Below are 24,529 nucleotides of genomic sequence, written 5' to 3'. Positions count from 1 at the left end.
CATCATGGCTGTGCCGTTCCTGATGTTACCACTTGCATTTCTGAAGCTTTCTGAAACCCAAGAGCATGACTCCTAAGAAATGCTTCTTCATGTGTATTTTGAATCATATTGTAACTTGAACAATGTTTCGTCTTGAGTAAGTATGGAATAAGTAAAACCACACACCACCTGATAATTTATGAGGAAGTGATGAAACCTCGGGCCTCCTAAAACCTAATGAATTTTCTTATGGAATTTAATAACAATGCTTTTCTGTTATTGTTTTTGTTTTAATCCAGGATTTATATATGTATCTGGGGCAATGCTCCTGGGAGCAATATTTATCTGACACATGAGAATTTTTTCCCAATTTGAGCCAAAGATCAGAGTATGCCAATTCTTACTACAGGTCATGTAGCGGCCATTTGTCACCTTTTTTAGTTGAATGTTGTTCTTGTGTAAACTCCACTGTGTGATTCTTCTAATAAGGCTTTATGGATATAGCTGAACAGATATGTAATTGATAATACCAAATCCTCGGTGTAGGTCTGACCACAGAGTGCACCTGTGTAAGAGTTGTCTGTAAATATTAGTAGTTAGTTAGTACCTGGAATGCTTTACTTTCTTTGACATGGATAATTAAATTAATGTGTTCAGTGAACCAAATGTATTTCCATCTTTCAGGAAAAAAGGTGCTACTGATTTTTTTTTACAGGATATTTACCTCAACGACTGAAAGCTATGGACAAACAAAAGATGAAAGTTAGGAATTGGGTAAAGGAGGTTAATTGGTTCTTCTCTAGAATCCAGTGTTATCTGCATTATCAAAACAGACATTTGCATCAGTATTTGAAATGGCTTTTGGTAATGGTTCACCCACAGTCACATTAAATAGGTGGTTCATGTTAAGGATTGTTAAAACTTACTGTAATTCCAAGATAGGGTTGCATGCTAGTAGCCCAACCATCTCATTTCTGTCCTGAGATTTCCAGGCTGAGATTGCTACTTGCTTAAAAAAGTGTAATGAAATGTTTAAGAAACTGCTTTCTGCAGCTTTATTAAGTTATTTAATTGAACTAAGTTTGCTACTGCTACTAGCAGTTATATTTCCTTCAGCCAAAATGTTGGACATAAATATCAGGGCAGTTACGTTAGACAATGTGGAAGCAATGGGAAAGTGAAGATATTACTATTTTTTAATCAATTTGAATGGGGATAATCAATTTAGAATAAAATTGATGAGATTACTTTTTGTTGATTTTGGCATAATTGCAACCACATTTTAGCCAGCAAGGAAGAAGATAAAGCGCAATTTTTATGTATGCTTCCTGTCTGATAAATGCATTTTGAAGCATTGTGAAGCATAACATGAAGCATTTTAATTTTATATAGTGGAATTTACAGAAAAAAATAGCAATTTGTTGGATAGGTCTGTCAAAATATATATTTTTTTGCTAAATAAATAAATTACATATATACTAATCTCTTCAAAACCCTTCCAATAAGACAAGTATACAGTATTCAGGGTGTTCTTCCATCATGGAGGAAAAATAGAAAAGAGTTCCTCCAGACTAACTAGGGAAAGCTTTCACAGCAGCCTGGGAAATATAGTTGTCATAATGGTATACTAAGGTAGGATGTAGACTTATGCACTCAGCTTCTGATATTTGTAAAAGGTCTCCTTAATCTTTAAATAGTCCCCTGTAGATTGCAAATTTCATTTAAAACCTTTTACACTAATTTAGTTTCCAAATCCTGAAAATTGTTCCTGAGGTGAAAGAATTCTGACACTGTTTCTGCCCCCTCAAAAGGGGCAGAAAGGTTGGTGTTTCCAGGAGAGCTTTTTCTCACCTTACTCGACCTCTTAGTTCATTTTTCTGTCCCTCCAACTGAATTTAATTTTGTTCTCTAACCCCACATGGCAATCTTTCCCAAACTGTCTGATGCATGCATATGTATCCTATCTTATTCTCAGCAGTTCATCATTCAGTGCTACTGCCCTTTAATATGACATATTAATCAGCAGTGATCTATCTGTTGGGCTCAGGTTCTTGGAGTCGACTGCTACACATATTTCCTGCAAGATATATCCTACAATCTGATTGTTGAATCTTCTAGCTAGAGACCTTTGGCTGCTTGGACAGCTCCAAAACCGTTTTGCATAATGATAAACTTTCCCACCACTTTCTTATGTCTCACTTTTCATTTATCTACAACATTGATATTAAGCAGTGAAAACCATCAGAATAATGTCCAAATCCTCGGTCTTCATGAAATAATCTGTTGGTTGATTGAATAACTTGTCATCAGGAAAGCAGTAGTTATTATCTGCCACTGTTACAGTAGCGCTGGTTCTGAGATCCTGTTTCCAAGATTTCTTTTACACATTTCATAATATTATGTTTTTTCCAACTATTTTGGAAATACTATCTAGTAAATAGATTTTTTGTGACTCTGCTGTTATTTAACTGAAAAGATTCAGTCTTTCTTTTTTAATGATTTTTCTTCAGCACAGTAAGAAAAATATCTTTAAGAGAAACAAAACAACAACAAAAAAAACCCAACCCTATCAGCACCCATTTGAAGGTATTTTTTGAAAAACATCCTTCTAAGAAGTTCATTTTCTGTAAAAAGTTGTTCAGTCGATTTCAACCTCTAGGTGATTTTCCCTGAGTGTTCTTTCTCTTTCCTCTGTAGTTCAGGCGCAATCCAGTTGTCAGCTCACTGATTCTGCCCAAGCCAAGTACCTCCGTAAGGAACCTGCTTTCTCTCTTCTGCTCAAACAGACACAAGGTAACTAACTTCTTGTTTTTCCTTTGAACTTTTACAAGGTGCAATCTTTTATGGTATCTGAAATATAGAGTTTGTGTGAAACTCTGATGAATACTTTCAGGGAATGTGCTAAATAACACATGTGGAAACAAGAATTAGCCCTATGTCAATGAAATTTATACATGTTACTTAATCGCATATTCCTACAGTTATAATTCTTCTTAGTTGTATAATGCTTATTTTTGGAAAAGAGTTATTTTTCCCTCACGCCCTTTAGACTTTGAAATATGTTTTCATTTATAAAATACTGTCTTAACACCAAAGTACAAAATGTTAGTTGTCATGATGATGTGTGAAGGCAACTAGAGCATGGGAAAGTGATGTCAGATGAGATGTTCTAAGTGTAATATAATACAAAGAGTGACTGAGCCCATTCAGGGATGCAGTCTTAATATATGCCAAAGAAATGCTTTGAAGGAAAAGATTACATCCAAATAAATAAAGATATATTTTGGGATTGCCAAGGTGAGCAACAATATTATGAGAATGTTTGTGAACTATTAGGTAGAAAAGCATGAGTTGTTGAAATTCTTAATTAAATTTAAACTGAGGAGCTTCATAAAAGTGTTTTTTTAATGAAATTAATATGCTTGAAAAGCATCCTTTTATTTAAACTGTTATTAGTCTACTTATTTTATCAATTAACAGTGCAACTAATATAATTTCCTAATCTCCTGGAGTACTAGAAAGGAAAAACATGGAGTTGCTAAGAAATTGATTAGTAAAATGAAATGTTTGCTAGTTTGAAGGGGCAGTTAAGGAGAAAAGGAAGGGATAAGAATTTCCAAGAATAAGGTAATGGAAAACTATTGTTGTTTTTACTGAATTCACAAATAATAAAGTAGGTAAGAGCTTCACAGCTATTCAGCTCTAGCTATGCTTATCTCCTTCTTCAGACTTGCCAGTACTGCCAACTGTTTTTTTTTCTAAGATAATTGCACTATTGCAATTGGCTATTTTCTGTGTTTTCCTCCATTATTTCTTATTGTTTCATATGTGACAATAAAGTCTAAAAAAGTATAAAACTGAGCTTCTCCCAAAGAATTAAATGAATTGGTTTTATTTACTAGATTAAATTTTAAGTGATACTGTTGGTTACAGCTGATTAGATATAGGATAGGAAAGTAATTAGTTGCATTTACTGTTGTAATTTTACCAAAATTTAGTTATTATTTGCATATAATAGCAATTTATTTATTCAATTTATCTGCTATTATAGTAGAATCTTCGATTAACATAGAATTTACTGGTAATTTAGAGGATTATAATCATTATAAGATACTGATAAAGAAATTTTCATCTTCTGCAGAAATGTAGGAGATGGATTCATTTCTGGATGAACACAGAATATTTTAATGTTTTTCAAAAGTTGGTTCTGTAGGTGATGTAGTTATGTTTTCTAATTTTAAAGCATACAAATAAATTACTCAAATCTTAAAATACATAATGGATAAAATAGTTTTGCTTTTTAAGCTTCTCATGCAGTTCTATGTGTAAGAGTCTCTTTTTGTCCATTATAGCAATACACTTTAGCATAGATATCATATTAAGCCATACCGTTTCCTATGAAGAAATAATATCCAACTCAAATTAAAGACTTGAGCTGAAAAAGCAAAATGGGGCAGTTACTTGTTTTCAGTTTAATTCAAAAATGTGCCTTATACTGGAATTTTCTTGAATATGCACTCGACTACATCCTTTTGTTGTAGAAATTATTGCAGAAATTGCCGTTACCAGATTGTCTTTTCTCTGCTTAGAGAGTTACTATGGCTCAACAATATTTCTGCGTGATAGAGGTAGAGGATTTAGAACAAAAAGAAGTTGTAACAATTCATCTGGACGTGCTATCATTTTCTATATGTATATTTTATACAGGTAAATATATATATAAGCTGCAACTGTTGTCACAAGATCATTTGTGTTTTTGCACAGAGGCTGTGAGGAACTGCCCAAAGCAATCTAATCCATAAAATACATAGTAAAACTGACAGTGCAATCATTTGGCAGAAATATTACAGCAGCAAAGCAATCTTTATAAATTATGCTCTCCAGTACTCACTCTGTTATACCTTAAATATTTTCTTGATGTAAATCTGCTTTAGGATTCTGCATGCCTCTTTTATTGGGGGATAATAATACTGGTGAAGGCATGCTTGTTTCGCACCTCTTCTCGCTCACAATTCAGGAACAATGGAATCATGTTAAGAATCATTTTTACAGAAAGATTCCATAATTCTTTATCCCCGTACTTAACAGTGTATGAAGTGTGGATACACAGATCCTGGGGTTTAGGTGCAACAAAGATGACATCCTCCCACACTTCCTACAATGAAGAAGGAATGCTGTGAAACCATGCCAGAGTGAAATTTTCTTCTTACTACGCTTGTTGGAATATGATTTTAAATTGCAGTGTGATATTCTGATCAACATTTACATTGCTGGAAAAAAATGCTTGCTGTTCATGCTTTTCTTTTTCACTGACTGGCATTTGAACAGTGCAAAAATTAAAGGGAGAGATACCTTGAGAAAATGAAATAGAGTCTAAGAATCCCCAAATTATTTTTTGTAATACTTAAAAAAAAAAAAAAAAAAAAAAAAAAAAGAAGGTAGCTGTGGTGGAATTATCACTCTTGGTAGGCTGTCCTTTGCTGCCTGGGCTTCCCAATCAGTGACGACATAACTCTTCTGGACTCGTTGATACTGTTGGTCAGCAACCCATGCTGTTTTACTACACCTGATCGCATTTCCTATTCAACCTGCTGTCTTAGTGCCTTACGACTTAGCATGTGTGGTACAGGAGTTCTGTAAGCTTGTCTGCTAGGAATATTTTAGCGTAGCATCCAACAGGAATAGTGAACGGGGCAGTTGGCAGAACCTAGTTTCTTAGATCTCTCCACTTTTCAGCACACATTTTAAAGGTTATATTAAGTAATGTCTTTATTTTAGAGATGCCGTGTAATGTGGTCCTCCCTTTTTACTGAGGTCTATGTGATTATCTACTTAATTTCTCCCTCCAAACTTTGGATTACTGTAAAAACATATGTATTTATTAATTCTTCCAAGCACTTAAGAAGGCAAGATAAAATAAATTTGATAAATGGTTATGTTGTGAAGGCAATACATTCCAAAAACTGCCTACAGCAATAAGCCACTTTCATGACAATTAAATTTGAGAAATTAAAATTCCGTGTATGCACTTAGAAAGCATGCAACTGTTATAGTTTCATTTTTTATTAGACAGTATTCAAGAAAGCATTTTAGTGTACTTTTGTGCTATGTACATTCCACTATGATTATCAATAATTCAGCTTTCAGAGTGTTTTCAACTAAGAAATGGCATAAATTTTCTTCTGGTCCTCAAATTATTTTTACTAAAATAATAGATTTCAAGACCTAATCCTTTAATTCTGTATTTATTTGCATCTATGCTGTTCTTAAAGTAATTCTACATGTGCAGTTAGTTTATTTCTTGTGATTGCTTTCAAAGACTGAAAGACAGTGAAACTAGCATGCTTGTTTTTCCTCATTTTCTTAGTTCTTTGGAAGACCTCCCCCCTCTCTTTCTCATTTATGATACTTTCATGATCACAAAATGACTAAGAGATGTGGAAGAAAGAGTTGTTAGAAATTATTCTCCATTCTCGCAGACTATTTTGAAATGATATTAGAAAAATTTCTCTTCCGTGCTTCAATTGCATCCTGTAACCATGATTTCATCACCTGCAATGAGCAGAAATAATTTTCTGGTCTTCTTAAAACTTGCATCATAGGTTCTATCATTAAGCTGTCAATATTAATATAGTGACTTATGTTGGAAAGGGACATTCAGGCATTTGGAAGACTTGATAACTGTGCACGACCCTAACTCTGCAATATCCTATTTTTGTATTCAGAAACTGTTACAAATAATGAATTTAACTAGAAAGCAAGGAATAGTGGAAAAAATCCAGTAATCTGGAAAAATGAAATCCCTGATTCTTGATGTAGATTTTCTTGATTTTCCATATCACATTCTAGTTAGCTTAACTAACTTCCAGTGTGGAATGAAAGGAAGGTTCTGACCTTTTTGTAGTAGAGTGGCAATAGTAAATAATACTGAATTTGAATGCCCAGTTTAGGCAAATAATTTGCAAATTATGTAAACTCTCTTCATACTTTGGCAAAGCAGTTTTAACCGCAGTTAGATTCCAGGCTTCTCTGGATCATAGGGATGAGGTTGTATCGTGAATTGTCTCCCTGTTGGCCTTTCTGCTGACCAAATGCCTCCAAAGCATGCTATGTCACAAATAGTTAAGTGTTTCAGCACTGAGCACTGTCTATGCAAAAGGCTGTTCAGTTGGGTGTTAGATCTCGCTCTGGCTCTTCAGACCTATATGCCAGCTGGGTAGTTTCTTAATAGGTGGAAAAAGAATGAGGTCAGAAAGTGATGAGTACACAGAGAGGACAATTTCCCCAAGTCAACCGTCTGTAGCTCCCACTGGTACTGTTTCCCAATCTGTGCATGCATTTAACTCATGGGACTGCAACTTGTCATCGTCTCTTTTTTTTTTTGGTACTTGGCCTGCAACTGCCAGAGACAGAGCTGCATTTAGACATTCCCCCTGGGAATGGCAGCATTTCCTATCTCACAGTGAAAGTTGTTGCAGGCTGACTGAAAGGCACTCCTGGAGTCTGTGCCCATTGCCCAGGCAGTGGTGCCCAGGCAATGCCATCTCTGCTGTTTGTTTCTGTACTGGAAGGACAATGAGAGCATCCCATTGGTCATGCTGATTTGTTTAGGAGAAAAGATGATGAACCCGTCATTTCTTCATGTTCTCAGTAGCATCCTCAGGTAACTTTTCTGTCCGGAGGACACTTTGACCTCTGCAGTTTGTGCGAACAGCTTAATCTTGCTTGGCAGGCACAGAAGCAGCAACTGCATTGACTGAATCTGCTGAGTCCTTTAGGAACCTTGGTAATACAATGCAACCTTTCTTTTGGGAAAGGAAGGGTCAGTTTGGTAGGTCAGGCCATGCCTTGGAGTGTGCCCAGTATTTATCCATAACTGTTGTCCGGTTTGAACCTTCAGCTAGCATTTTCCCTGGTTCTGTTGTCTCTGGAGGTCTATCATGGCGCCCACAAGCTTGTACAGAAGCATGTTTCCTTTATGAAATTCCCAAGAAAGCCTAAAGACAGGTGCCTCCATTCTGCTCCATGTAGGTCGCAGTTTCCTGGCTGCTGAATCATGCTGGTGATTCATCTTGCTGACCTTACTCATGTTACTGATGACTGAGAAGCAAGTTTAAAGGAGTCTCATGACTGGGACGTGCTTTATTAAAGGAGAGTGTCTGTGCAGAGACATGACATGACAACAGGCATGATGCAGCTTAACCCGTATTTATGTCCTGAGAGATGTGCTAATAAAATCAGTTTATGCTGGGTGATAGCACTCTTGAGTGCAGGTTGTCTTTACTGCCAACACGGAAACCTTGGAGAGCTATCTAAAGCCACTTCAAGGTTTTCCTCACCTGAGAAAATCAATAATAACAGCAGGGACATTTTTGTGCCATGCTTTAAGGCACTCCTGCAAATTGACTGTATGGATGAATAGTTGGGAAATCTGTACTCAAATATATTCTCACAAGAAAGTGTGAGTACAGGCAGTGGGAATTAGACTTAAACGTTTTTCAGCACTCTGAAACAGGTACGCTTACTGTATTTGGTAGGGAAATAAAAAAGATTTTTTTCTAATATAAGGAACCATAAAACTTAAACACTTATCTTAGTACTTTCCTGGAAAAGTAGGCATAATTTATATGATATATATATATTTATAGAGTCTGTTTTATGCCCTCTTTCTACCTTTGAGTTTTGCTCTATGTATGATATAGACAAATCTGTATTTGTGTTTGGAAATAAGGTGACTGACTAAAGTAATTTGAAATGAATAAATGAAATGGAATTTTGTAAAAAGAAAGAGAAAATAGTGGTTAGTGTTCTTTTAAAAAGAATGTTTGTATTCAAAAAGTAGAACAGCACATTCTGTTGATATATTAGGAAATAATTTCCCTACTTCAGCGCATTCTCCTGATGTTGTAGAAGGAGAGAAGAGGAAAAGGATATTCAGGGTACAAATGAAAGACAGGAAGACATGAGAAAGCCATCTTTTGCTTAGTCTCATGTGAATCCTCATAAGACTTCCCTTGTGAGTTTATCATGAGGAACAGATTTTCAAGATATAATTACCTCACAGATTTAAGTTAGGTCATAGAGTAGGTTTCATCAGAATCTCGTGATTTGTTACTGAACATCCAGAGTATAGCACTTCGGAGCATTTAAAGTCTACACATCAGCCTCAGGGGAAACTATTATTTTGCATTATCTAAGCCTACTTCTCTATTTAAAAAAATCTACTGTGTTTTTGAACTTGATAAGAAATTATCTCCCTCAGTTTCAGTAGAACTAGAAACTGAAAATAGTGATAAATTCTGTATTAGAATAGCTTATTGCTGCTAATCTATTTGATAACAATAGTGGATGGACAGGATTGTCTTGGAGTGTGTCCTTGAATAAGATAGAATTATTATTCTCTGCTTTTCCCAGTTTTTGCTTCTAGACTTGACCAGTTTATGTACTAAAGCCAATGAAAACTCCAGAGACACAGGTTTGTTTCATACTTTAAATTGTCTTGCTAGATAAGCTGTAAAAATTCATCTGCACTGGTTGGCAGCTGCACATGCACAGGATGGAAACTACCAGTCTATGAAACAAGTTGTTTCTCAAGCATCTGAACTAAAAGAAGATTGATTTTGTGCACATATCTGTCTCTACCTGCTTTACCCATCCTTCTCCAGTATTGATATAACCATGGCATGTCTCTGTTTCCTATGAGTTTGTACAAGACAACACATCCCCGCTCCACCCCAAACATACATTGTAGCTTCTACCCATCTCTAACCAAACCATTGAAGTCCTGTGTGAGAGCTGCATCTGTTGAGTCTGTGGTGTAGCTTTTGCTTTACTGCTGTTGTGAAGTTAACAGTTCTTGTCTATGTAGACATTGAGTTTCACAAAGGATTGAAGGAGTGTTAGAGACCTATTTCTAACTTTGTTGAGTGTCCCCTTTCCCCCCCGCTCAGAACCCCTATTGTTACTCATATTGATAGAGAAATGGATTAAAGATGGAACAATCATATCTTTTTTCCTTTGGAATAAGCTGAAAACAGTTTTGTTTTAAGTGGTTGAAGGGAAGAAGAGCTGGTCTGTTTGAGCTTAAATGTCTTAAAAAACAAAAGAACTCCTATATTCATTCCCGGAGAAGGGCTTATATGAAAAGAAAATTCAAATGTGTGTTTTATTAAGTAACTATCAGTGGGACCAATTTTGTTTTAAGGCATAAATGTTAGGAGACTGTATGGAAAGTAAGCTTTCAACCTTCAAGTTTTATGCCTTTTCTAAAATGTCCTCCATAACTATAGTTTTTCTACAGTGAGTTTTTCCAGAGCTTTTTCTTTTTTTTTTTTGTAAATTATTATTTTTATTTTACTTTTAATTTTATATTTTATTTTTGTCAAAGAATGAATTCTTGAAAGAATTCGAAAAAGTTATACTGAGATTAAAGAATCAAATACAAGACAAAAGCTGAGTGAAGGTCAAATTCCATATATAGTATGCATACAGTGATTAAATAACACTTTTTACCAACAGGTTTTAAATTCACTGAAACCTTAAGCCATAAGATTTTTCTTAAGTAGAATTTGATTTAGCTGGCTTGCTGGAGCATTGTGTACATTAGCTTCATTTAAAAAAATTCATTTTCCAAGTAGTAAGCTTTTCATTTATCTATTTCAGTGTGAGATTCTGATCTCTGCTTCTACCTGTTTTTTTCTGCAGAGTGTTATCAAATTTTCTTAGAAGTCCAGGCCCCTATGCCAGTCCGAGGAATCACTGGGTTCCTAGCAGGTAGCAATCAGACTGTTCTGTGAACCCTGAGTCCTATGTGTGACCGATAAATTGAAATACTTGTATAGCATGGGTGTACCAACAGTTTTGCTTGGACTTCGGAGTAATATAACACATTACAGGTGTACCTGGTGATTTTTTTATTTTTTATTTTCTTCTTCTTCTTCTTCTTGTGTTTTTTTTTTTTTTGTGAAAAACAGTTAACAGAAGCCACAGATTCATTATGGAAAAGACATTATTGAAAAACACCTTTGAGATCATCAAGACCAACTGTAAGCCCTTCAACGCTATACCCGAAGCACCTCATATACACATTACTTGACTACTGCCAGGAAAGGCAGTGTTAACTACTTCTGTGTAGAAATTTTTACTAATGGCTAACCTGAACCTCCCCTGATGCCACTTGAGGCCATTCCCCCTTAACTCATTTTAGACAAAAGGAGAATAGGTGCAAGAAACCCAAACTAATATAAAACAATGACTATTTTGCCAAATTTCTAACTTTGCTTTTACATGTTTTTCAGAGCTCTATGGACTCTTTGTCTACTTGCTCCATCCTTAATTTTCTTTGACAGCCCTTCAATAAATATATATATATATTTATGTTGCTTTCTGAGAGTGTTTTTATATTGCTGTCTCAGTTGTAAATCCATAGCATCTCCATTTGAATTGCACTCAGCAAAGAATAGAAAGGAAAGAGGCTTTTTAAAAATTTAGTTAGTAAATCGTCAGGACTAGTTATATGAATGGATTAGAAAGGCTGGTGGAGTGCGATGGCCATGGAGACATTTATTTTCTGCTTCTTGGTGACGCCAGTTGCCTGTGCTTTAGTTTAGGATTATATGCGTTGGGTAGATCCAAAATTGTTTCCTGAGAGGGTCTGTGAGGTAAGGAAAGATTTATTATGCTTAAAACACAATGTCATCAGCAGATGGTTAGAAATACCTGAATCCAGTGGACTTTGTTCTCTTCCCACTTCTGCTGGAGTTGAATGTGACCTAGGGGGGTTTCTCCCATCCATCCGCAGCCAGGCTGAGTGTTCACTTCCAGTAGATGCACAGGCATACAGATTGGCACACACACACACACTCACACACACACACACACACTCACACACACACCGTGTAATCTCTGCCAACCACACAGACAACACTGAGAGCAGTGCCCTCACCAGCACCACTGTAAAAACAAGCAGCACTCATGGTGCTTAATGCCATTCCTCCTGCTTGGCTCATCAGGATTGAAAGGCGCTGGAGGTACCTACACCCTCACTCTTGATGGAGGTACCTACACCCTCACTCTTGATGCACAGACACACTCACTGATTCTGTGATTATTAGGATGAACTTTTAAATACATCTGATATTTATGCCCAGGTCATAGGTCCCTCACCCAGCCACCAGCTCTGACCTTGAGTCTTCAGGGTGCTGCTTTGCTCCTACCCTCTGGCTAAGGCGGCTCGAAGTCCACATACGCACACATTTATTCGCTCACCTTGTAAGCACGCACACACTCACTGGTCTCTTGAATACTGAAAGGGATTTAAGCTTGTCCTGCATTCATGCTCACGCTGTAGTCTCTCTACCCAGACACTGTCCCTGAGCACTTTTTCCAGATCCCGGTCTCCTCCTATCTGCTGTATGATCTGTGCAAAACACCCATCTCTCTCCCAGAGTCATTCTCTCCTTTGACTGGCACCCAGACCTTACCCTAGTTGCTGTCTACTCTGATTTGAACCTTACTAATGGTTCGCACTTGCAGAGGCTCAGAGTAGGAGCAAAATCTTCTGTTCTCTCCCGTTAACATCCCATTATAAGTTTCATATAACCCTAAAAGTATCTCTTCTCCATTCCCCAAATTCATCTCGCCCTTTGGCCAGATAAGAGACATATGCTTTCTAAATTGTGTGTAAGTACTGTGGCTTTTCAAATTAAAAGTTGTAATGTCTTAATATGGGCAAATGTGTTAGTCTCATTCACAGAAAAAATTAGAGATTTTTGCTGCAGTTCAGAAGAACATAGTTTGAGACTGACATTATCATGGTAATCTTAGCTTAAGTATCAAACTTGGCAAAATTGTGATTTATTGAAGGCAGATTTTAGCAGTGGAAAGGACATATTTGTTAATATGAAAGATAATAGTTTTATTTCAGCCACACACAAATATTATGTTTGTCTATGTGGTAGGGTGTGTGATTAATTGACAAAAAACAGCTACTAGCCATCACATTCACGAGACAGATATGACTCCTGATTCATGGCAGGGGAAGCTGCGTTTGGCTTGTTCACTTCTGCCTGCTGGATGAAATTCCTGATTCAATAAAATATTTGAGTATATTTCACTTCCAGTATGTAAGACAATGCCTGAGGAGCAAAGAACTTCAATTTAAGCATGTGTTCCAATTGCAGCGATATTACAGGAAATGCATATGCTAGGCATGTATTCTGATTGCTGTGGCGTAAATGGAGATGGGATTATTTGTGTGTCTAATTATTTTGATAGATGTTTTAGTGTGCCAGGGTCTATATGTTTACCTCAGAGTTATGTATTTCTACTTGCCAATAAGATAGCATTAAAACTAACCTGGATCAAAATAATATAGCTTCAGTTTTTGGTGAATTGAGTCATTTAAATTGTTCACTGTAGGAGAGGAGTAATTTAATTAAAATGAACACCATATTCTTAGTACTCTAATTCTCTTCCCATGTTATTTTGTCGTACTATTACTATGATTAACAAAGTATTCAAAATGTTTTTTTATGGAGGAGGTAATAATTTATTCACATTCTCATTAAAATTTGATATCTTTGAGTTACAAGAGGGAATTAGATTCACTGATTTACTTTTCTGTCACAAAGCCTGGATGATTAGGCAAGCCCTATTTTGATTTGCTAAAGCCACTGGGATTGTACCTGCTCGTGTATTTGCAAAAAGACTGCTTATCACTGGTGCCTCTCTCTTCTCTGTGTAAGTCTCAGTAAAATTTCTTTTCTCTTTCTCTTTTATCTTTTATAATGCATACATAGTCATATTTGCATCTTTCACTATATTTATGATGGAATCTTACATGGTTACATGAAGATCATTTTGATTCCTTCATTTTCTAATATCAGTAGTCATTATGTTGAATCTTATAAAAATATTCATGTTTAAGCAGTATTTATTTCTTTGAAGATGTACATCGTTGCAACCAGATTGAAAAAAAAGGGTGGGAAAAAGAAAAGATTAAGGGCAATATTGCTGCGTATGCTACGTTTCAGACTGGAAGACATGCTTCAAGTATAACTAAATCTTTGTCTCTATTCTACTGTAATGCTTGTCCTGCTTCTAAATCATAAAGCCAGCAGAGAGGATTTTGGCATTATAGGATATCATTTGGATGTTCATTGGGAAATCTGGAACACGGATTTATGTTACAATTAGATGAGAAGCATTTGAATCATGACCTTTGGTAATGAAAGAGTAGTATCTCACCATCACTGAATCATGCAACAGAAAGTTGTTTGTTGGACATTAGTTTGCTAACAGCATATGTAAGATGTTTTGCTATATTTGTAGTCACTTTATAGAGTCTTCTCTGGGTGAGGAGAAATTGTATTTCTTTGCACAGTAGTAACATCTATTGAAATGACAATGCATTTAAGGCCTCAGGGCAGCAAAGTTGGAAGGTTGCTAAACTTTCTGGGACATTCAGAAACACTTTTTTGGGGTGGGGAGGGGGCTGAATTTAGCCTGCAATGACACCATTGCATTCCCAAAGTATCTAGGACTTCTAATATTACTGTTGGTATGTTATTTTAGGTAAAATCTGTGTTTTTAAAAAGAATTATAAACTTTAAAATTAAGTAGCCAATAAAAGTAAACTGAAACTTCAGTAGTTTTCATGGTTGCATTTTGCTGATGGTGTTCTGATAACACTATCTGTATAGGGTGAGTATTTCAAAATAGAGTGCAGGGGTTTAGAGGGGAGCAAATCCTCTTTTTTCATAATTCTTTGAGGAAGCATTTATAACGAGGTGGGTCTAAATGGAGGCTCAGAATGCAAACTGTTTCATGCAATTGTCAATAAGTCCTTGAAACTTTCTTCATATGACTCAGTTTCTTCTATCTGTAAATAGGTACTTGTGGCTTCCTCATTAAATTGTTATTGAGGTTCATGTTCAGTGGTCTAACAAATCCAAAGTTTCAGTAACACATGAGAGCTTCTTGTAATAGATTAACTGTACTTACTAAATACAAATCATGTTTTGAGATTGCATTCTTTGTGCATTTGTGTTATAGGAATCTTAATGCTAAATATACTTGTTTTGTAAATTGCAATGAAAATGGTAGTATTGCAGTAACTTTTGATGTTGAATTCTCTAACCTTTATCTGATTGTTCTAACGAGCACTGAAAATCCCTTATATTTTTTTTTCTCCTGCATCCATAGATTTTAAGATTAACCAGAGGGTAATAGCCCATAAAAATTGATCTCTATTAATTACAAGTAGTGCTGCCTTTTTCACAATGAATACCAATGTTGGAAACTAATCCCACAGCTTTCCCACCATTTGTATTATCTCTATTACGTGCAAGCAGCAGAAACCACCAACTGAAACATGTGCAGTCCTGTTAGGAACTGTCATAGATCCTTTTTTTTCCTGCTCTATAGAATTTTCTCTTTTCTACTAAATAGGAAAATAAGAAGCTGATTGTTGACAAGAAATGGTATTCAGACCTTTATGAATAACACATTAACTTTTCTGCTCGAACAAACATGCAGCTCATTTTTTTTCTTCTCTCACACTAGCACAAGACCACACATTATAATAGCATGATGCCAGTAGCTATTAAGGAAATTTTGATCGATCCATATCTGTCCAGCTTGCCTTACACCTCTTTGACTGTAAAATGTCCACAGTGGGTCCTTTCTTCCTATTGCCCCTTTTCCAAGTCTGGGATGTATTCTTGTGTTGTTTTTATTTCTTGGATCCAAGGATTTACCTAGTTCTGAGTTCTGAGTTCTGAATTAAGCAGTTTCTGTAGGTATCTCTGCCAGTTATTGATTAGATAAATAGAGGCTCTTCAAACTTCTTGGAATCTATGAGTCTTGCTCATATATCATACCCTTCCTGATATATAGTGTTAGCCTGTGTTGTCTTGATCAGACGTTGCAATGCTCATTAGCCACATTTTGTCTATATTTGTTTTCTACGGAGACCCTTAGGTGGGCTAATCAAGAAATTTAACGCAAGAATAATGTTACAACAAATCATAACTATGCAAGCTAATGTTTTGTATTGAACATTCTTAATTTACTTGTATAACCTTGTTATATTTCTTCAGTATTTTCATAAGCAGCTGTATATTAAGCATCCTCTGCAGCAAGACTTGTCATTTTCTTTCCTCAACAGAAATACTTCACAGCAGTCTGGGACTGTTTTACCTCTCCAGTATTTTAGGAGTAAATTCTTCATTATTTGGAGAGTTGGCATCATAGTAATAGATTATATTATGATGAAGGTTTTCAACACATATTATTTTAATATTGAGTTTCTTAATACTGTTTCATTCTAATGAATTTTGAAAAGCCTTTTTAAAAAATCTCATTTTGAAAAGGTTCTTTTTAGCCTGTTTATGTGACTTTCTGTGAAGTTACTGGAGCAAAAAGGAGAGAAATATTAAATGAGACACAGGCAAGATCCCCAGTTAGATGAGTTATCTGTACTGTTTCTTTGAACTCGATTCATTTTTTTTGTCTCAATGTGTACTATTAATAGAATCTGAAAGACTGAATTGAAAGATTTTTCTGTTTACTTTTATGCTCTTTATTTTTCTTGTTAAAAGCAAGAGTATCATTCTAACACATTCAATTCAGATACTTTTGCCATACTTAAATCTAAATTTGCTCTTCTAAAACTTGAGAACATGCCAAAAGAACCTTGGCCATTCCTTTACAAGGATTCTTACTTTGAGGTATATTGGGCTCTGTGTCACCTTGTACTAGGGAAAGATTGCAGGAATAATATGAATTCATTCAAAAAGTGATATAAGTAAGCCTTTGACACTGTCTCCCATGACATCCTCATAGGCAAGCTCAGAAAGTGTGGGATAGGTGAGTGGACAGTGAGATGGATTGAGAATTAGCTGGCAGAGCTCAAATGCTGTGATCAGAGGTGCAGAGCCTAGCTGGAGGCTGATAGCTATCTGTGTCCACCAGGTATTGGGTATCAATACCGGGTCCAGTCCTGTTCATCAGTGACCTGGATGAAGGGACAGAGTCCAGAATCCCCATATGTCCAAACTTAGCAAGTTTGCTGATGATACAGAAGTGGAGTTGCTGATACCCCCAGAGGGCTGGGCTGCCATTCAGAGTGACCTGGACAGGCTGGAGAAATGGCCAGAGGAGAACCTCATGAAGTTAAAGGGAAATGCAGGGTCCTGCACCTAAGGAGGAATGGGTCCAAAGCACCAGTATAGCTGGGAATTGACCTGCTGGAAAGTGTCTCTGTGGAGAAGGACCTGGTAGGACGAGGACTGGGACAGACAACAAGTTGGCCGTGAGCTAGCAATGTGCTCTTTTGGCCAAGAAGGCCAGCAGCACCCTGGAGTGCATTAGGAAGAGTGTTGCCAGCAGGTTGAGGGAGGGGATCATCCCCTCAGCCTTGGTGAGGCCTCACATGGGGTGCTGTGTCCCCAGTACACGGGAGACATGGCGCTACTGCAGTGAGTCTTGTGGAGGATGATGAAGGGACTGAAGGGTCATTCTCATTATGAGGAAAGACCGAGAGACCTGGGACTGTTCAGCCTGGAGAAGACTGATGGGGAATCTGATCAATGTGTTTAAGTATCTGAAAGGGAGGAGGTAGACAGGATGGGGCCAGACTCTTTTCAGAGGTGCCCAGCGCTTCTGAAAGGTGGCACAAAATGAAACACAGGAAGATCTGTCTGAACATAAGGAAAAAAATTCCTTACTGTGAGGGTAAGAGAGCACTGGAACGGGTTATTTGTGCACTTTATGGAGTCTCCATTGTTGGAAATACTCAAATCTGGATGGAGTCCTGTGCAGTGTGCTGTAGGTGACCCTTCTTGAGAAGGGGGTTTGGACTAGATTATCTCCAATGGTCTCTTTTGACCTCAACCATTCCAATTAATGGTTTCAACCTCAGCCAGTTAATCCTCTATTTGAGATATCCAGAAACTGAAAAACCCTAAAATGTTGTGGTGGATGAGAATGAGTGTCATTTTCTAGAAGAAGTAGCTATCCAACGAGGAAGGAGCATTAGGATGGGAAGTTGCCTAAATGTCAGTCTGAGGAAAAAATTCTACTTTCAGCAAATTATTTCCTAATTTAAAACACACAAGAGTTATTTCAAAATTGGTTAATTATATGCACAGATTAAGTACATGTTCTGTACTTCAAGGTTTAAAAGAGGACTGGCTTGATGTTCAAAAATGGCTCATTAATTTGGTTTGTAATACAGCCTCTTGTCAAAAGAAATTAAAATAACAACCAAAGTTCTTTTATGCAGTAGTTTTTCCTAAGGATAAAAATGATGACTGTGTATGTCCAAAATAATTGCAGCAGAGTTTACTGAAAGGTAGAAAACGAGCAGTGATTTTTTTTGTAATAGCAGTTTGATTTTTTTCCTGGAAGCCTATTCGGTGTGAATTGTACTCTCTCTGTCCCCCAAATGATGTTGTATATCATATATATATCATTTGATTAACTAATATCGAGGTAGACAATATCTTGCTAGAACGTTTTCCAGCGCTGACAAGCTGCAATTTGTTATTGAAATTAGAGTGTTCCTATTGCTTTAGCTCTTTCGGAGCTTTTTGTGAAGTAAGCAGTCAGACTTCCATAAGAAATTTCATTTTCCTGAAATCAGGACATTCTCAAATCAGCTCTAGGTGTTTAGTAACTCTAATGTTTAGTAACTAGAAAAAAAAAGTAATTTAAATAATGCTGAATATTTGCAGTCTAAAATTATTCTGATTTCCTAATCTACTGTTGAAGCAGAATATACAACTATTGCTTATCAAAAAAAAAAAAAAACTTTGCATTTCAGAGGTGGATCTTCTTGCTCCACGTTATGATTCTTAACCAAACAAAAACAAATTAATTTAAACTAATTAGCAACTATGAATTCTAAAAGTATATCCTTACAGCTACTGTGAGATGACACTTTGAAAACATACACTTTTCCATTACAACAGTATCATAGCTTCCTAAAATTTACTTTTGAATAACTGGAGTTCTTGAGAATATACTATGTTCACTTCTCCTTACAAATCCATTTCCAGCTAACAAGCAGGATTTTTTTTCTGCCTTTTTTAGAAAAATACACTTCCTGCTAGAAAATGTAGTTTCAGGTATCTACCTGAAACTCCATACAAATCCTAGAATAAAAGTGGTTTTACTCTAAGAGAATTTATGAAGGGCCTTTTAGGTATTTCCAGATTATGATCATGTTATTTCACTGGTTCAGCTTTAACCTTCTGCTCCATTCTGTCATCATTCTTGTGAAATAAGAAGTTATATTTTCTGTTCAATTGTGAGAATAAGCTGAAGAACTACTATCACTTGTTTCAAAGAACAACATGTTAAGAAATCAAGTGAGTTATTTTTCTTGTGTTAAGATGGAGGAATGGTAGTTTATATAGAAATTAATATATTCCACTAAAATATACTTCTGAATAAAACATTTTAAAAAGGTGTATATCTACAAGCTTCAGGTACATATGCTGCCTGTCACTTGAATGTACCCCAAAGGTAAGAAGACTAGAACTGCAGGAAGTTACACAGACATTAAAGATAGTATTTGGTTAAGTCTAGATTAAACATTTGTTCATTGTTTGCTGTTGCATACATGCAGATGACAGGAAAATGCATATACATACAACAAGTGTGTATGTGTGTGTATATATGCACACCATATACTGTTTCAATAACATATATGATATGTGAAAAATGAAAATTTTATTGTTAGAACATTTTTTTAAAGGCTAATGATCACAAAATAAAACACAGTGATTCTTTAGGCACAGAAGACTACAACACCATGTGTAAAGAAAAGAAAGCTTGAACAAGCCATACGCTTGATAAGTATATATATACACTATTGGAGGCACACAAATTCTTGATCTAATTTCAGCATTTGTTTATTCCTGAGGTAGTAAAAGAATAAACAAAATACTAAAATGGAAATTCTGAAAATACTGATAAAAATTTTTAGAGTATTATTTTGCCATTTTTGATTGAATAAACATTTTTAAAGGTTCCAGGATTCAAAGTCAGAGATTGATTAATGGCAGTTATGTAACTGATCAAAGAGAAATTAAGTGGTGACTTATTTGTCTTACCTCACTAAAACCAAGAATGCTGATAATTAAGAGCAATTCTTCAGAAAAAAAGAACTATGGGCTGAAACTGGGTCAGTAGCTAAATGCAAAAAAGTACATCTTTAACAATGAGTTTAATCAACCCTGAGAATAATTCTAATAAAAAAAATGTGGAGGAATTCTTCATCATTTATGAAAGTCGTCACTTTTTCTTTCTTTCCAATCCTAGCTGCCATATATCCAGAAAATAAGCCTTTTAATTCTTTAAGTTGATACAGATGAAGGTTTGTGATGATCTGATCACTATTATCTTTATATATAAGGTTTTCTTCCTCTACTTCTCTTCAGTTGATACCTATGACAAACAGCTGCTGGAAAAAGCTTTTCCCTTTGTTCAACTTCTTATTATAAGTCACTTACACCTTGAGCTGCTTCACAGACTGTCCTCAAGCATATGGATATACCCAAGGTTTGAAGGCTGTCTGCTTCTCGTTCTGACAGATGTAAAATGAGTAATCCTAACTGATGAAGTCACTTCTGCTAAAATGTTCATTCCCAGTTAACTCAGCACAAACAATCCTCAGTGTAAGGATTGTAATTATTATAATAATTCACCTAAAATTTCTCCTTTCTATTCCAGAATAATATTGTTATGCAGTTTTATCCAGTACTGTTGTAATCCAAGCTTTAAAAAGAATTCAACAATAATAATCTCTCTTTTCCTCCTTCCATGAGCATTGTTTGAGACCAATGGCACAATCCTGTGTTTACACTCTTGCAAACCATATTTTATTTTAGTATTTTAGATAATTCAGTCTACACAAATGTCTGCTTTGTGTCTTTATAAACTTCAGGTACTCTAAATCAAATCTTACTCTTCACCTATTACTATCGCAACTAAAACAAGTGAAAATCAATTTATGCCAAGGCAAATCTCAATCAGATTCCAAGACTGCCCTGTTAAGACTACCACCCACGCTTTTACTAGTAAAAGAAATGTGTCATCGACAGAACTATTGTTGTAAGAGGATGGTGAAATTATTGGGCAAATGTTAATTTTCAAGGGGGATGTTATCAACTTGAACTATTTTCTTGAGTACTAAGAAAACAAAAATGCAATATGGAGCTCAGGTAGGCCTTACTGGAGAAACCTAGGAGCCTAGCAAAAAGTATAAATATTAAGATTATTAGATCTTATAACTCAGGAAATACATGGAATATATGTATGTGATTTTTAGAGGAGAATAATAGCTTCACAGATGCCTCTTCTGCCTGCCTGAGAAGGTTCTAAACAATGTCAAGGAAAGAGCTTAGGAACAGGCGAAAGCACTGATTAATCACTGTATCTCATTCACATGGGAGAGTAAATCAGAGAGTTGTATCTGCTTTCAGTTACTCTCTGCTCTATGTGGTGTGACAGAGCTCCTGACAGCTTGTAACAAACTGTACAATTTTTGGTTGAATGTGAGAAGCAGAAGCATGTAGCAGCACTAGTGTCATTACAGATTTCAGTTTTGATTAAAATCTGCCATAGCTCCAGAACTTCCCTGTGCTCTCAGAGATTGGACTAAGAGATATGTATATTCAAAAAGGTTTAAAATGAAAGTAAAAATATATCTGTCAAAAAAAAAAATCAAATTTTTGACATATGTCAAAAATTCAATTATGCCTGAACTGAAGCAATTACAGTTTTCTTTCAGCCATGGACTCAACATATTTTGGTGTGTATTTGGATCACACGCCAAAATATCTCTCGGTGCCTGGAGAGCAAGATTAAGTAAAAGGGCCTGCTGTCGTGGTCTAATTTACTTGCTAGTGCTTTATCTAAGGGTAAAGTGAACTTTCTATGAGGGAGAAAAGATAAAGTTTGTTTGTCTGTAGTTGGGCTCCAAAAAGAAAATCATACTTGTCTATGAAGACTGTGAAATTTCCTGAGTGGCTCTTGCACTTGCATAAAAATTGCGTGGTTGTTTTCTGCTTTTGTTAAAATGTTATGCAGGATATTAAGTGCTAATAGCCTGGCTTTTGTCATATTCATAATACAGTGAATCCACTGCAGTGGAGCATGACAGAGGCTGAATGGGCTGCACTTTTCCCATTAGTACAATTGAGTAGCTTACAAACATGTAAAATGCTCTTTCTGAAATACCCATAATCCATCTCCATCCATACTCCAGCCCTTCTTGTATGTGAGTAGTTATCAACTCCTTTCTTTGAAAATATGAGAAATGTATTTGAATGTGAGCAGTAATAAGGTAGAAAAATAGTTAATGCAGGAAAACTGATCATTTACTTGTTTATTTGTAAGGTGCCACAAAAATGGAGTCATTCAGAAAGAAGGCTTGTTGATGCAGCTTTTGCAGTGGTGGTGTCCAAGGGTTGTGCATGTTTGGCTTTGCAGTGTGATTCCTGCTCTCTGTGGCTTGAATCTAGGTCATGAATATGCTGGAGATGTGGATTTTGGGTGCCTCCAATTTTATAAACGTAAAAGTGTTGTCAGGGAAGCAAAGATGATGAGCAATTTTCAAATGGATTGGATGGCTAAAGGAAGATGGGGTAGATGTACTCTCTTTCAGATTCCCGAAAAAAAAGTGTAATTTTAGAAGGAAAAAAAAAAAAAAAAGAGAGAAACTGACAGTCTTAGAAAAAAAAATGTTCACGGCAGTACAACTAGAAAACCTTACTAGACTTATTCTTGATTATTCTGTCCCACTGCTTGTTATTTCTTGTCTTTACCTTCGATCTTCCTGTCCCACCTGTGTCTACTCTATTGTTTTGTACTGCTGCTTGATATTCTTTCTCTTTTTCACTCATCTCATCTCCTACCATGCAGATGTCTCTTTCCTAATGTGCTTGCTGATTGGATTTCTGTAAGAGGAATCCAGAGTCCATCTTCACAGCATCTGTGGAGGGAAATAAAAAGAATACCCCTTGCTGCCAAGGTGTATGCAAAAGATAGCAGCAGAGATTAAAATATTCTTAAATCTGACACGTATCTACATGCCAGGCATTTTTCTTTCTTTTTTTTTTTCCTCTTTTTTTTTTAGTAGTCGACAGTTCTTTATCAACTGCCTAAGTTGCAGGTACCAAGGTTTAGGAGATTAGGTATTTCTTATACTATGTCTGAGTCCAATATGCTCTGACCAGGTTCATCTAAATACTTTGTGTATGGAGAATGTAGTGCTTAATATCAGAATTAGTTATTTGAAGATACGCAATGTTGCATGGGATTTTGAGTTAGCAGAGCAAATATAGCAATGTAGTGAAATCACAATACAAGGGTAAGTTACATTTAGCAGAATATAGCAATTACAATACACAGTAGTAGAATCACAATGCAAATGTGATTCCCGTTACCAGTCTCTGTAATATGCTTACTGTCAGCACACTGCACATCCCCAGTTAATGGAAAGGAGTATCTGGGTTGGAAACAGGTCCTGCCTGTTGCCCCAGCTCTTTTTGCAACAGCTCTCATGCCATGCAGGCACCTGAGCGTATCAGCTTGTACATCCTGTCTATGCCATCATGTATCCTCAGTAAGAGGATGAGATCTGCATGACTCTGTTGCCCATCTTTAAAGGTTTCTTAAAGATATTAAGTGCAGTTTTTCTTGTTTTAGTTCCCGACCCCCTGCCCCCAAAAATACTACAGTTAGAAACATTTTTGGCATTGGTTTTAACCCTTGTACGATTAGTTGTTGCTGCACTTCTAATGATAGATAAATGTACTAGAATTTCCTGTCTAAATAATGTTTTTCATTTTGGCAGCAACTTCTCTCCAGGCTATTAGTTAGAGAAGGATAATTTTGTAAATGAAAAGGAAAGTTTATGTTTGGCCTTTTAGACAGGCTTCATTTAAAAACCAAACAAATTGCATTAAGCAAAACAACATATTTAATTACTGATTTCTGTTCTTAATCCATTTATTTTAATCTAAATAGCAAATGTTTAACTTGTATCCATTATTTAGTGCCAGAAATAAATCTTTCTAAATTAAATCTGTTAATGAAGTAAACCAGAAAGTCTGCCAGAAGTATACAAAACTGTATAAATGCAAGATTCACAAAATAGCAAACAAAGCGTATAAACACTCTGTATCTAATCCATTTTATTGCCTGCTTATGTTAGTGATGATGTGAAGCCTTTCAGCCAAAGATTCAAACATCCGTTTTTCTCTTGTGCCATTCATTTCTTAAAGCAACTTCTTAAGTATTAACCAGTCGTTTGTGAAATTACTTATTGCAATCTAATTTGCCTATTCTGGCTTTTTTAACTGAGGAAGCTTTCAGGCAGAGGGGAAAAGATAATACTAACTTGTGGCAGAAGAACTAGCATTCTAGACTATCCATGAAAGGAAGCTGTCTGGCATCCCACCTACCGAAACACACTGTGCTGAGAGAAATGAAATGATGATGAACACATTAAAAAGAAGAATTAGACAGATTCAACCTT

The 24,529-nt window shown here is 36.0% G+C and overlaps 1 protein-coding gene across 1 annotated transcript in view; it reads left to right on the top strand.

Annotated features, from left to right (window-relative positions):
• Positions 1–24,529, top strand: part of CFAP47 (cilia and flagella associated protein 47) — a 284,853-nt gene that overhangs the window by 214,382 nt on the left and 45,942 nt on the right. The window contains exon 57 of the mRNA XM_088521979.1: positions 2,677–2,772. Coding sequence (XP_088378105.1) covers positions 2,677–2,772 — 96 coding nt within the window. The remainder of the gene's footprint in view (positions 1–2,676; positions 2,773–24,529) is intronic.

This window comes from Tinamus guttatus, unplaced genomic scaffold (genome assembly GCF_059628265.1).
Source record: "Tinamus guttatus ecotype Peru unplaced genomic scaffold, ASM5962826v1 Tinamus_guttatus_pri_ptg000008l, whole genome shotgun sequence".
NCBI lineage: Eukaryota > Metazoa > Chordata > Aves > Tinamiformes > Tinamidae > Tinamus > Tinamus guttatus.
The sequence above is the reverse complement of the archived record's forward strand: the minus strand, read 5'-3'. Positions and strand labels throughout refer to the sequence as shown.